The sequence below is a fragment of the Diabrotica virgifera genome, chromosome 5 (assembly GCF_917563875.1).
Source record: "Diabrotica virgifera virgifera chromosome 5, PGI_DIABVI_V3a".
NCBI classification, from domain to species: Eukaryota; Metazoa; Arthropoda; class Insecta; order Coleoptera; family Chrysomelidae; genus Diabrotica; species Diabrotica virgifera.
This window is the reverse complement of record NC_065447.1, coordinates 57,711,611-57,725,807: the sequence shown is the minus strand read 5'-3', so window position 1 is coordinate 57,725,807 and position 14,197 is coordinate 57,711,611. Positions and strand designations below refer to the sequence as shown.

The 14,197-nt window shown below is 32.6% G+C and overlaps 1 protein-coding gene across 2 annotated transcripts in view; it reads right to left on the bottom strand.

Annotated features, from left to right (window-relative positions):
• Positions 1 to 14,197, bottom strand: part of LOC114330486 (uncharacterized) — a 64,469-nt gene that overhangs the window by 16,879 nt on the left and 33,393 nt on the right. For both annotated transcript variants that reach the window (XM_050652548.1, XM_050652547.1), the window contains exon 2: positions 1,093 to 1,202. In XM_050652548.1, coding sequence (XP_050508505.1) covers positions 1,093 to 1,137 — 45 coding nt within the window. In that variant the 5' untranslated portion in view covers positions 1,138 to 1,202. The remainder of the gene's footprint in view (positions 1 to 1,092; positions 1,203 to 14,197) is intronic.

Here is a 14,197-nt window from a genome sequence, read left to right as displayed (position 1 = left end):
GATTTAGATGAATAAAAGATTTTAATCAACATTTTAAAAGATTTTAGAGAATTAAAAAATCAATTTAGACGATTTTTCAAATTTAACTCGCTGTATCTTTGGTTGCTGTCAATATTTTATTTCGATAATTTTACTGTATTATCTTTGAAGTATTTCCGAAGCAATGAGATTTTTCCGAGATCTTTAAACAAATCAAAAGAAGAGTTGTTAATTTTTAAACATTTTGTCGTCAGCTTTCATTAGTTTCATGTTTACTTAAGAAAGTTGAGTGACAAACTTTTTAGTTTATAATTTTAACCAACAAAGCATTAAAACATAAGCCATGAAGAAGTTTTCTGAAAAATTCAAGTCAAAATAAAATATGCAATAAAAAAAAGTTCTGTGACTTTATAGACGAGTGGCACTCCCCCGAAAAAACGCTTATTTCTCGAGATACTGACCACGGTGTGGTGAATGGCGAATTTTGGTCATACTTTATGTTTTTGATGGTGCTGAAAACAAAATTAAGGTTTATTTTGAATGTTAAGTAGGAGAACAATGTAAAAATCGCAACTTTGCCCTAAAAAAAATGAAATCACATTTTTCTTAAAACTAAAAGTTGCAATGTTTTTTTTTCTATAAAACATTCTGTTCTGTGTACTCTATATTTTAACATAAACTTGATTAAAAAGCTAAATTTTAAAGTGTGTCACTCAACTTCGCGATTAAACTTTGCACATATAGCCCGATAGTTGTTAGTTAGCCTCTTCCCCCATTTTTATATATTGCGATTATGAGGTTTTGTTTCCATTCTTTAGCGTTCTTTATGTAGTATTAAATAATTTGAACAAGCATTCTAAGCCTCCGTTTCTTATGTAATTTACTATTTCCTTGTCCATATTATCCGCACCACCGGTTTTCTTCTTCTCTTCTTCCAACTCCTATATATTTACTTCTTTATCATCTTCGTTTCTTGATGATTTTGTTTTATCAATCGTTTTGGTATCATTTATTCAGTTTAAATTTATTTAGGAAAAATATATTAAGTAAAATGTCAAACATGTCGAAAATGTTTTATGTTTTTATTAGATACACAAAAATTAAGATACTTACAACTTCGAAAAGTTTTAACACCGACCATCTATTAAATTGGGCCATTGTGAAATTTAAAAATGATTTCGTCGTCCAGTTATAGATATTTTCTTAAAGTATTCCATGTTTCTCTAGAAAAAAAAAAGTAAATATTAGATATATATTTAAATTAGAATATATTTTAAATTTTATCAGTTGTAAGTATTCAAAACACGAAAAATTGAAAGATTTATTGGTAGATATCATAAAAACTCAACTCCAAAGTTTAATTAAATCTAATATTTTTGGATTCTAAATTTTGTATTCTTGTTAGTATCTTTAGAAAATACTTTTTTGATGCCTTCGACAGCAGATTAAATTAATCGAGATGATTTTTAAAACTGATTTAGGAAAAAATCTTTAGACACTGATATTAACTCAGCTGAGTGTGAACAATGCGACATTGATTTGATATTTTTCTGCTTCAAATATTCAATTATAAATCTGTAGTGTGCAGTTATTTTGCTATAGCTTTGCTATTAGTCCAGAGAAATAAGATTTTTCTCGTGACACATCCCCCTCCAGGCCGAAACCAAATTTTTTTAAGTAGTATGGACATCTATATTATTAACCTATATGTTTCCTGCAGCCGATTTTGATGATATACATAGTTATAAACAAATGAAAATCAAAAAACGCTAAATTTTCGCTTTTTTCGTCTATTACCAAAAAGTTAAGCACTTTAAACAAATTTGAGTGTAAGAAACTCATAAATCGTATAAAAAACTTCAATATGGCGTTCGCTGAATATGTCCATCCTTATTATATATATAGTGGCTAAACACCCCTTTAGGGGTTACGCCGCTTACGCTCTCTAGATCTATGTTTTGAGGTAGATCAGTCCTCATGTTCGTTATTTAATTTTCTCTGTTATTTTTCTCCACTCTTTCCTGTCTCTGGTTTTCCCTTTCCAATGTCGTATGCCCGCATTGTTGAGATCACTTACTACTTCTTGTAACCATGTAGATCTTGGTCTTCCACGTCTTCTTTTGCCAGCTGGTGTCCATTCCAATATTGAGTATATCGTCGTAGTTGATCCGGATCTCCATATGTGTCCTAGCCATTTTGCTCTTTGCTGTTTTATTTTACATACTATATCCTCCTCAATTTCTTCCAGTAACTCAAGGTTCGTTCTTTGTCTAAATTCATTGTCATTTATTTTTATTGGTCCTAATATTGCTCTTAGTATTTTTCTTTCTTGTATTCTAAGGTTTTCCTCTTGTTTTTTTGTCATGCTAAGAGTTTCGGCTGCATACATCATCGTCGGTCGAATTATTGTTTTGTATACTTTCATTTTTGATTTCTTACTCAATAACTTATTTTTAAGTAATTTTTTATTTGCATGGAAGCTCTTATTTGCTGTAATAATCCTTTCTTTGATTTCGGTTTCTCTTTCTCCATTGTTTGTTATTAATATTCCTAAATATTTAAATTTTTCGACTTCTTCAAAAGTGTATTCTCCTACTCTAACCTTTCTGTTTTCAAAGTTTTTGTCAAATCTCATTATTTTGGTTTTCTCTTGGTTTATTTTTAATCCCATTACTTTTCCTTCTGTTACCATTTCGTTTAACATTCGTTCCATTGTTTTTCTATTTTTTGTTATTAGCACAATATCATCAGCGTATGCTATTATTTGTCCTTCTCTCGTTCGGAGGGTGCCTTTGTTGATCTTCCTGACGACGTATTCTAGGGCAAGATTAAACAGAGTTGCCATCCTTATTGGTTTCTTATAAAATTGCAAAATAAATCACAAATTTTGAGTTTTAAAAAATATTCATAACTTATGTAAAAATTAACTTAGAACCTTCTTACTACACGGAATGCTGATACTTCTTGTACTTAAATTATATTTTGAATTTCAAAGCAATTGGTCAAATAGTTTAAAAGTTATTTAATTTGTTTTTCCCAAATTCATTTTTTTTGCAACACTACAAGTCAGAAAATTATGAGGCTACAATCATACTTCGGACAGTTTATGAAAGAAGAACATTTATACTATTACCATTATTAAAAATAAATGACAAAACATAATTTTAAACAGTGTAAAATTATTTTGAAAAAACATGTCGATTTTTTGCTTACTTATAAACAATTAGAATAACTTTTTAACCGTTACCTGTAGAAAAATTATTTTTTCATATTTAGAAAGACTGAATTTTTATACACATTTAGAAAGAAAAACAACTGTCCTAGGACAATTAGGGACCAAGTTAGCCCCCCCCATTTATTTAATTCACATGTTTTTGCAAAATAATTTTGCAATATTTATAATTATTTTTTGTAATTTTTTTTTAATTAAATTAATACTGTAAATTTCCTTCTTCCATAAACTATCCAAAGTATTACTGTAGCTTCATCATTTTCTGACTTACAGTGTTGCAAAAAAAATAAATTTGGGATAAACAAATTAAATAACTTTTAAACTATTCGACCAATTTCTTCGAAATTTAGGGTATGAATTAAACACCATAAGTCTCAGCATTCCGTGTAATAAGAAGGTTCTAAGTTAATTTTTACATAAGTTATAAATATTTATAAAAACTCAAAATTTATGATTTATTTTGCAATTTTCTAAGCAACCAATAAGGATAGACATATTAAGCAAACGCCATATTGAAGTTTTTTATACCGTTTATGAGTTTCTTACTCTCAAATTTGTTTAAAATGACTATTTTTTTAGTAATAGACGAAAAAAGCGAAAATTTACCGTTTTTTGATCTTCATTTGTTTATAACTATGTATATCATCAAAATCGGCTGCAGGAAATATATAGGTTATTATTATAGATGTCTATATTACTCAAAAAATTTGGTTTCGGCCTGGAGGGGGTTGTGTCACCAACAGGCTATTTTTTTTCCTTATTTCTCTGAACTATATAGCAAATGCGTCAAACCTTTTAATTTTGTCATTTAAATTCAATCAAGAATTCTATGCAAATGCATGGATCCGTACTGCACTTAAGGATGTTTTTGTCGCTAGAAATTAAAATACATGACGATACTTATTATTATAAAATAATAATAGGAATACACGATTCATATTACAACAAGCATTTCAAAGAATAAAAGTTGGTACTTTTAAAACAGAACATCAAAAATATTTGATTCGTTGAGTATAATACGCGGATTACACAAGTAATCCAGTGATGAATATGGATTGCTTTTACCTCCATGTTATAAATTCAAGACGTAAAGTTTAAACCCCACGTTGGTTATTCGTTGAACCCGACACTTCTTTGATTTGATTTCAAATAGGTAATGCTGGGTTGACACGATCCAAGTGTACTTGGTCCAAGTCCACTTGGATGCAGCGCGCGCAATACTTGGATGTTACTTTGATAGTATGAGCGGGGTTGACACGTTCCAAGTGTTTTTCATCTTCATCCAAGTCCACCCTCCTACTCTACTTGGACGCTGCGCGCGCAACGCTTGAAGGCTCTTTTGACCGTGTCACCACCCTCGTCAAGTATATTTCCATCAACAGGTTCTATCCAAGTCGCATCAAAGTCTAGTAGGACGGTGGCCAACTTTCTTCCAAGTAGCATCAAAGTATAGTTACAATGGCGTGTCATCGGAAACTATAAAACGGGATATAAGTACAAATAGAAGAATATATATAGTTAAATACAGCACCTAGAGACTTGCAGTTTTTTGCATTATGTTCAGGATGACGTCAGGAAAAAAGTCTACTATTAAAAAATAAATGGAAATGCATAATTGCACTGTAAAGTGCATAAAATGCATCCAAAATTGCATAAATGTAAAAATAAAGTCAAAATCAGTATACTAAGGAACAAAATTTATTATTTGGGGGTTTTTGGGGTCACTGAATAAGATTACACCATCAGAACTGAACCCCGGATCACCTGGTGCCCAAGGTCACGGCAAGAGACGTCATCTTCTGGAGTTTCGATGGTTTTCGGCATTAAATCGATGCAAACGGATTACTAACGGGTTTTAGGGGTCGCTAAATACATTGTCAGATATAAATAAAGTTTATATAAATTTGATATATACATAATAGACGAGGGCATTTAGCACAAAATAAATCACTTTTTAAATACAGCACCTAGAGACTTGCACTTTTTTGCTTTACGTTCAGGGTGACGTCAGAAAAAAAGTCTACTAATCAAAAATGGATGGAAATGCATAATTGCACTTTAAAGTGCATAAATGGTATACTAAGGACCAAATTTTGTTATTCGGGGGTTTTTTGGGCCAGTGAACACGGGTACGCCTCAAAACCGACCCATGGATCATCTGGTGCCCAAGGTCACTGCAAGGGCGTCGTCTTCTGAAATTTCTAGGATTTTTGGCACTAAATTGATGTGAACGGATTACTCATGGGTTTTTGAGGTCGCTAGACACGAATATGCGATCAGAATTGATCTCCGGAGTACCTGGTGCCCAGGGTCGCTACTAAGGCACGTCGCGCGTCGTCTTCTGGGGTTTCGAGAGTTTTCAGCATTTAATTGATGCAAATGGATTACTGGAAAGTTTTTGAGGTCTCTAAATACGAACATGTCATCTGAACCGACCCCCTCTGCACCTGGAGCCCAAGGTCACTGCAGGAGACGTCCTATTCTGGAGTTTTGAGGAATTTCGGCATTAAATTAGTAAAAATGAATTACTCGAGGGTTTTTGAGGTCGATAAACACGAATATGCCATCAGAACAGACCACCAGATCACCTGGTGCCCAAGGTCACTACAAGGGGACATCATATTTTGGAGCTTCTAGGGCATTCGACAAATTGATGCAAACGGATTGCTTACGGGTTTTTGGGGTCGCTAAACATAAATATGCCATAAGAATTGAATTCCGAGGTACCTGGTGCCCAGGATCGCTACTAAGGCACGTCATATTCTGGATTTTTGAGTGTCTTCGGCATTCAATTGATGCAAATGGATTACTCAAGGGGTTTGAAGTCGCTAAACCTGAATATTCAATCAGAATCGACCTTCAGAGCACCTAGTGCCTAATATCATAGCAAGGGACGTCATTTTCTGGAGTTTCAAAGGTATTCGGCATTTAATTGATACAAATGAATTACTGAAAGGTTTTTAAGGTCTCTAAAGACGAATATGCTATCAGAACCGACCCCTGGTGCCAAGGATCACAACAAGGGGCGTCATCTTCTGGAGTTTCGAGTGCCTTTGGTACTACATTGATGCAAATGGACTACTCATACGTTTTTGGGGTTGCTGAATATGAATACGCTATCAAAACATACACCGGTATACCTGGTGCCTAAGACACGTCATCTTCTGGAGCTTCTAGAGTTTTCAGTATGTACTAAATTGATGCAAACAGATACTCTTATGTTTTCTGAGTGAATACGAATATGACTTAGATGAAATACTTTGGAGTATCTAGTGACCACGAAGGATCACACTATCAAAATAAAACATAATAAATCGATTTTGAAATAAATGAAGGAAAAACGCTGTCAGATATAAATTGAGTTTATATTAATAAAGAATTAAAAAAATGTATAGCACAACATAGTTATTTTAATAAACAGTCCAAGTAAAATAGCAAAAATGTTACCAATTTGAACGTTTTCTTTAAACAACAACTCAAAAAACTTCGGTGTACTCGGTGTGTACCAATTTAGTGTCGGAAAGCCTCAAAATTCTAAAAAAATGATGTGCATAGCAGCCACTCTAGCCACTAGAAACGCGGGGGGTCGGTTCTGATTTAATATTCGTGTTCCGCAAACCCAAAAACCTATGAGCAATTTGTTTGCATCAATTTAGCACCGAAATTTGTCGAAATTCTATAAGATGATATACTTTAGCCACCAGGTGCTCTGGTGTCTGTTCTGATGGTGTATTTGTATTCGAAATGTGTTTTCGATCGAAAACTCTCGAAAATCCAGACGATAACGTGCCTTAGGCTTATAGGTACTCCGATGTCTCTTCTGATGGCGTACTTGTGTTCAGCAATCCCAAAAACCCATGAGTAATTCGTTTGCATCAATTTAATGCCGAAACCCTCCGAAACTCCAGAAGATGAGCTGCCTTAGGCACCAGGTGCTCCGTGGGTCAGATCTGATGGCATATTCGCGTTCAGCCATTCCAAAAACCTTCCAGTAATCCATTTGCATCAATTTAATGCCGATGAAATCCCTCGAAACTCCAGAAGATGACGTCCCTTGCAGTAACCTTGAGCACCAGGTGATCCAGATGTGTGTTCTGATCGCATATTCGTGTTTAACCACGTCAAAAACCCCCCGAATAGTCCAGTTACGTCAATTTAGTGCCGAAATCCATCGAAACTCCAGACGATGAGGTGCCTTTGTCGCGACCCTTGGCACCAGGTACTCCGGTGGTAAATTTTGATGGCGTAATCGTATTCAGTGACCCCAAAATCCCCCAAATAATAAATTGTGTTCCTTAGTGTACTGATTTTGACTTTATTTTTATATTTATGCAATTTTTGATGCATTTTATGCACTTTACAGTGCAATTATGCATTTCCACCCATTTTTGAATAGTAGACATTTTTTCTGAAGTGATCCTGAACATAATGCAAAAAACTGCAAGTCTCTAGGTGCTGTATTTAAAAATCTATTTATTCGGGTGTTTTAAGTGCTAAATGGCCTGGTCTATTTACACTTTGTGTATTGTTATGTATGTACAAATATCCGTTACTTGACGTTACATTACGTGAGTTACACTACATGATAATTGAATGATTTATGCACATGTTCATACAATTTTTTTTATCTCATATTTGTATCAACTTTTTAAATTTTTGGATTGACCATTTGCAATAGTTGTTCAAATTATTCGGTAGTTATTTTTAAATAGTTTTTAAATGTATTTTAATCTTCATTTTTACTACTTCACTTAGAAAATTAGACTAAGCTCCAAACGCCTCACGTATCCAATTAAGAATCCAAATTTTCCTTTTTTTCTTTTTAATTTCTTTTTTCTGGATCTGAAGCTTATGTATTAACATATCAGCAGTACTTAACCACTTGAGTACCCTCCATAATCACTTTCCCCATCTTTGCAATGGTTATTTGTGATTTTATTTGACATCCAAGTAATTTACACGATCAAAGTAGCTTCCAAGTAGCGCGCGCAGCGTCCAAGTTGACTTGGACCAAGTACACTTGGATGCAACTTGGATCGTGTCAACCCGCCTTAAGCCTCAAATTTAATATTATTCCCATGTACTTGAATTTATTCGGCAGATTTATATCTATTTTTTCTAGATTGCTACTTCAAGTAAGTTTCATGGTTTTGGAGTTGTGCGGGCTTATATTAAACACTTAGTAAGATTTGACAATGTGTATCATTACTTAGTCTAGCTATCTAGCCACGTTCTATCAGATTCCACAAGAGAGAAAATTAGACTCTCCATTGTAGACAGGCTCTGGCTACCTGTGCCACCTGTACCTTTATTGTATTCCCATTGAATTTCTTTAAGCCGAATTTTTCTTATGATTGTTTCGCAGAGGTTGTCAAATACTCCTTCTATATCGAGAAATGCACCTTAAATAATCATGATTTTAATTTTGAGTACTTCTCTCTAATTTTGCCAACGTTTAGACTTGTCTTAATTTTCTAAGTTTAGGTAGGTATAAGACTACCCTTATGAGCCTCCACGTTATACCTTCCTAAGCCTGAATATGTAGGCCTGAAGTACTTAGGTATTATCAGAATCATAAAAGAAACATACAGCAAAAAGTAGAAAATCAAAGAAGCATCCTTTATCTTAATAAATAAAGAAAAATGTGAAACAAACTCATCAGAAGACGCAGGTTGTGGTTACAATACTGAAAGGAGTCAACAATAAGAATATACCAATATTAGAGACATGTCATCTATAATTATATAGGTACATATATATATATACAGAAATATCAGAAATATCAGTATCACACTCAGAATTTCATTCAAAATCTGGTTACAAAATTCTGGCTTTAATTAAAAAGTTAAAGAAAATTCATTTTATGTGTTGGATATATCTTGTCTTTGACATATTCTTCAATTTAAAAGACTAGATACTAGGTACTTAAATATTATTACATATACTCAAAGTACAAAGACATTATTCAACCTTGTTCTTCAAGTAATTTAAGTGTAAATGTTTGAAGGTTATAATGTGAGAAATTATGTGAAATTATAAAAGTATTGTCACTGCATTGTTCGTTGTGCTAAATCAAAATTAAAGATCTTAAAATTACTTATTTATTTATACTTATGCTTTCTTGGAAGTCAGCCGTAAATTTAATTTTGAATTAGGCGATTAGCCTTTGTCTTTTTATTTATTTTTCATATACAGAGTGGGCCAAATAAAAGTGTCCACCTCGATATTTGGCAGTATTTATTAGATTTTAAAGAAATGACGAAACAGGTCGATTTTTGATCTAAGGGGGACACATTTTTGCGGTACATTCATCTGTCATTTCTCAACCCCCTCCCTTCCACATCCCCCAGCCCTTATTTTTAGATAGGGAATAGGGGTCGTCTGCTAACTCATTTGAAAGATTATTCAATTCTGTATTCAGTAATATTAACATTGGCATAATTATTTGTACAGGGTGTTCAAGAAAAATTATTTTAAATTAAATTAATTGACACAAAAAGAAGAATGTATGTAATTTATTTAACTCAAAGTACATTCTAATGTTGACAGAAAACAGAAAAAAAATGTTTATTTAATAAATAAACATTGTTTGCTGCTTAAATTCAATATTCAACCTACCAAGAGGCAGATGGGTGGCAGCTTGGACATTAAAATTAAGCAAATAGCAATGTTTATTTATCAAAAAACATTTTTTTCTGTTTTGTGACAGCAGTTGAATGTATTTTGAATTAAATAAATTACATACATTCTTCTTTTTGTGTAAATTAATTTAATTTAAAAAAAAATTTCATGGACACCCTGTATAAATAATTATGTTAATGTTTATATTACTGAATAGAGAATTGAATAACCTTTCAAATGTGCTAGCACACGACCCCTACTCCCTATTTAAAAATAAGGGGTGGGGGGATTTGGAAGGGAGGAGGTTGACAAATGACAGATGTATTTACCGTAAAAATGTGTCTCCCTTAGATCAAAAATCGACCTGTTTCGTCATTTTCTTAAAAAATCTAATAAATACTGCAAATATCGAGGTGGGACACTTTTATTTGGCCCACTCTATATTTGTTAATATTAAATACAGTAGAGCAATGTTTTGATTACTGGCATTATTCTTATTGAAATATTTTCCTGTTAATAAGTTGTAAATATAAAATAAACTAATTTTTTGCTGTTGTTTTTAAAATACTTAGAATAATGTACAGTTACGATCACTGAATAGTTTACACTTTAATTTTTATATTGTAATATTGTAAAATTGCAGTGTCCTGCGGATTTGATAAATGTCTAAGTCAAAAAATTTCAAAAAGTCAATGCTTGTCAAAAACTTTGCGAGTGAATAATGAAAATATTCACTCGCAATAAAACGATATATAATAAATGAAAAATAAAATAAAACGATATCAAACTTCTCCAAAATGGTTAGAATGCATTTTAATGATGCGTAAAAAGCAAGAGCAATTGCCAAACTCGAAGAAGGTTGGTCACTAAGGCAAGTTGCTGCAGATTTGAACGTGAGCCATATGTGCATATGGAAAATCCAACAAAGATGGGATAATTTTCACTCTATAGCACCGTTGGGCGGTTCAAGAGGACAGAAGATCTCCACAGATCAACAAGATGAGATGTTAGTAGATTATTCTAGAGAATCTCCTTTTGCCACATCTCAAAAAAGATAGCGAAGAGACAGCGTTTCCGGGCAGTATTGGCACTGCACGTAAAAGAATAATTAAAGCAAGTGGACTGATAAATTGTGCAGCTGCAACGAAACATTTTTTGACTGAGGATCACAAGAGGAGGCGAGTTGCATTTTGTAATGAATTTATAAACCGTGAAGAGAACTTTTGTTCTAGAGTTGCATTTTTCGATGAAAAAGTATTTCAGTCATATAGAAATGGTCGAAAAAGAGTTTACAGGCAGAGAAATCATAGGTATGATGAACAATACACGCATCATTTAAGAAATAGTGGAGGATTCTATATCAACCTATGGAGATGGATAAGTGCTGAAGGCCCGGGCGTTTGTTATCGTATAGAAGAAAAATTAACAGGATTACACCACAAACATATTCTTGAGAACACAATGTTGCCATTGGTGATCTAGAGATTCCCCAACAACGACTTCATCTTTCAACATGACAATTGCCCGGTGCATACGAGTAGAATTTATTGTTCGAGAATGGCTGGAAGAAATTCATGTTATTGTTCTTCCTTGGCCTTCCCAGAGTGCAGACTTTAACCCTGTCGAAAATGGGAAAAGTGTGGGCAGAGCTAACAAAGAAACTAAATGAAAAAAACCTTAGACCACGGCATAGAATTAAATTATGGGAAGCACTTGAGCAGGCATGGGAAGAGCTTGTTAACGATAACATTAGGGGATTGGTGCTCTCTATGAACAGAAGACTGTAAAGTTGCATTGACAAATATTGAACAGATATTTTAAAACCAGACTTCCTTATTTTCGTTATTAAGATCATAATCCATTTTATTCAAAAAACTTCTTTCTATACTTTCCATTTTGTTAAATTTTGTAAAATATAATTATATTATTTTGGTTTTTTAATTTTAATCAACCTATTCTAGGTACACCACTGGTAACGTCACTTTGACGTAAACGGTGCGTTTAAACGAGGTAAAAATTTAAAAGATCGGCTCCTAGATACGTAAGCGTGTAAACTATTCAATGATCGTAACTGTACAAGTGAGAAAAAAGACACATTTTTTAAAGCAAATTCAGAAGATCACGTTTTTTGGACGCTCATAATTAACAATTAAAAAACAACGGTCTAAATTGAAATAAGTCCCGATTACTCATCAGAATCTTAAAACTGAATCTTTAAACTTCAATTTAGGCTTTTGGCAACCTCAAAAATAATAATTTAGATATGAGCATTCAAGCCTCAAAAACGCTTATTTTCGCGTTTTTCAGATTTTAAATCGTTGATGTGTATAAAAATTTTCGTCATATACAGCGTGTCTACTTAAGTTGGAAACTTATGGGAAACTTTTTTATTATTAATTTTACGAAAAAAAGTTATTCCTCATAAAAAGCTCTGCATGGTCTAAAAACTAAGATACGACCATGATATATCAATTTTTTGTAATTTTATACGAGGTGTGTCAAAAAATATTAATTTCGCTCATGAGTATAATATGTACCTTTATATTTCACAATATTTCAATTAGAAGGATGTAATTGCATATTGAAACATTGTTTTTAGTTCTAAACAACTTATTGTAATAACAATTTTCAATATTGTGGAAATTAAAGGTACTTTACTCCTGAGTGAAATTCATTTTTTTTTGACATACCTCGTATAAAATTAATAAAATGATATCTGATGGTTGCATCTTAGGGCTTAGGACATACAGAGATTTTTATAAAGTATACCTTTTTTCGTAAAAGTAATAATAAAAGAGTTATCTTATGTGTAGGAATAAATAAAAACGAAGTTAAGTATCCATGAGAAAAGTTTGGAAAATATTTTTTTTTTCAATTAGAAGCATATAATTGCATATTTGATCTTAGTTCTTAATTCTAAAACAACTTTTCATAATAAGAATTTTCGATATTTAGAGAAATAAAGGTACTTTACCCTTGAACGAAATTCATATTTTTTGACATACCTCGTATAATATTAACAAAATTTGATATCCAATGATTGAATGTTAGGTTTTAGAGCATGCAAAACTTTTTATAAAGAATAACTTTTTTTCGTAAAATTAATAAAAAAAAAGTTTACCATATGTTTCCAACTTAAGAAGACACGCTGTATTTCTTGTACTGACTATAACTAACAGGTCTCTAAAATATGGTGTCTTCAATTGTAGACAATTGTATGTAAGGAAAGTTTAATTTTTTTAAGATATTGTAGTTTTTTCAGTAAATCATATCTAGGAGGAAATATTTAACGGAAAAACAACTTCTTGAACAGGCATGACTTATTGCATTTCAGAATCGAGGTAGGGGAGGTGCTCATCAAGCAGGGGAATGATATTTCCAGGAATAAAGTGGCGAGAGACTTCGAAAGATGATGTTTTTTTTCGACTGAGTTGAACTAGGACTGAAGTAAGGCCTCTTGCAGCGGTACAATTAGACAATATAAACCATAATATGTCTGAGCACACGGGGGTGTCCCTTGTTGGACAGTGCAAGAATTTTGACTGCAAGGGCAAGTCTAGATGGATTTGCACTAAATGTAAGATGAATTTGTGCCTCAAAAATGATCCCAACTGTTTTGTGAATTTTGATGAAACATAAATACTTACATTTTATATTACTTACATTTTATTTAAATTTTTACTCTATTTTCATTTTTTAATAAATACCATAATTTATTTCATTGAATACCAATGTCTACATTTGTAGACATTATCTTTTTCAAATACTAGGCGAGCAAATTTTGAAAAAACATTTCGGGGGTGTTAACTATCATATTTTACCATGATATTATTACGCAAAAAAATTTTATCCATGTAAACAAAAACTTGTCAGTGAAAGGGTTAAATAAATTATTTAACACTCAATTGAAACAGAGTTCAATTTGAAGCGATTTTAAGAATAGGTCACCGGTGACTAGGGATTGCGGTTTTTGACAAAACACCGGTTTTCCATTATAAGTATCGGTTTTTTTACTTATGGTTTAACCGGGCTGTTATAACAGTCCAAAAAACCGGTTGCTCCAAAAACCGCTTTTCGGTTTTTTTAATCAATAGCCAATACCCAGTAGGTTACAGTGTTAAAATTTACATTTCTCTTTAGTTTGCGATACTCAGGCGATACTTCATTCAAATCAATATACATATTAAGCATATCGATACTATCGAAAAAATACATATTTATTAGATAACAAGATAATCAATCGATATATAAACGGCGTTGAGATCGTACCCAATTGGGAACGAAAATAGAAATCAGTCATCCGTGTTGTCAAATCGGTTTCGGTTTCGGTCAACTTAAAATTTCTTCATCGCGCGCTAGGGGTCG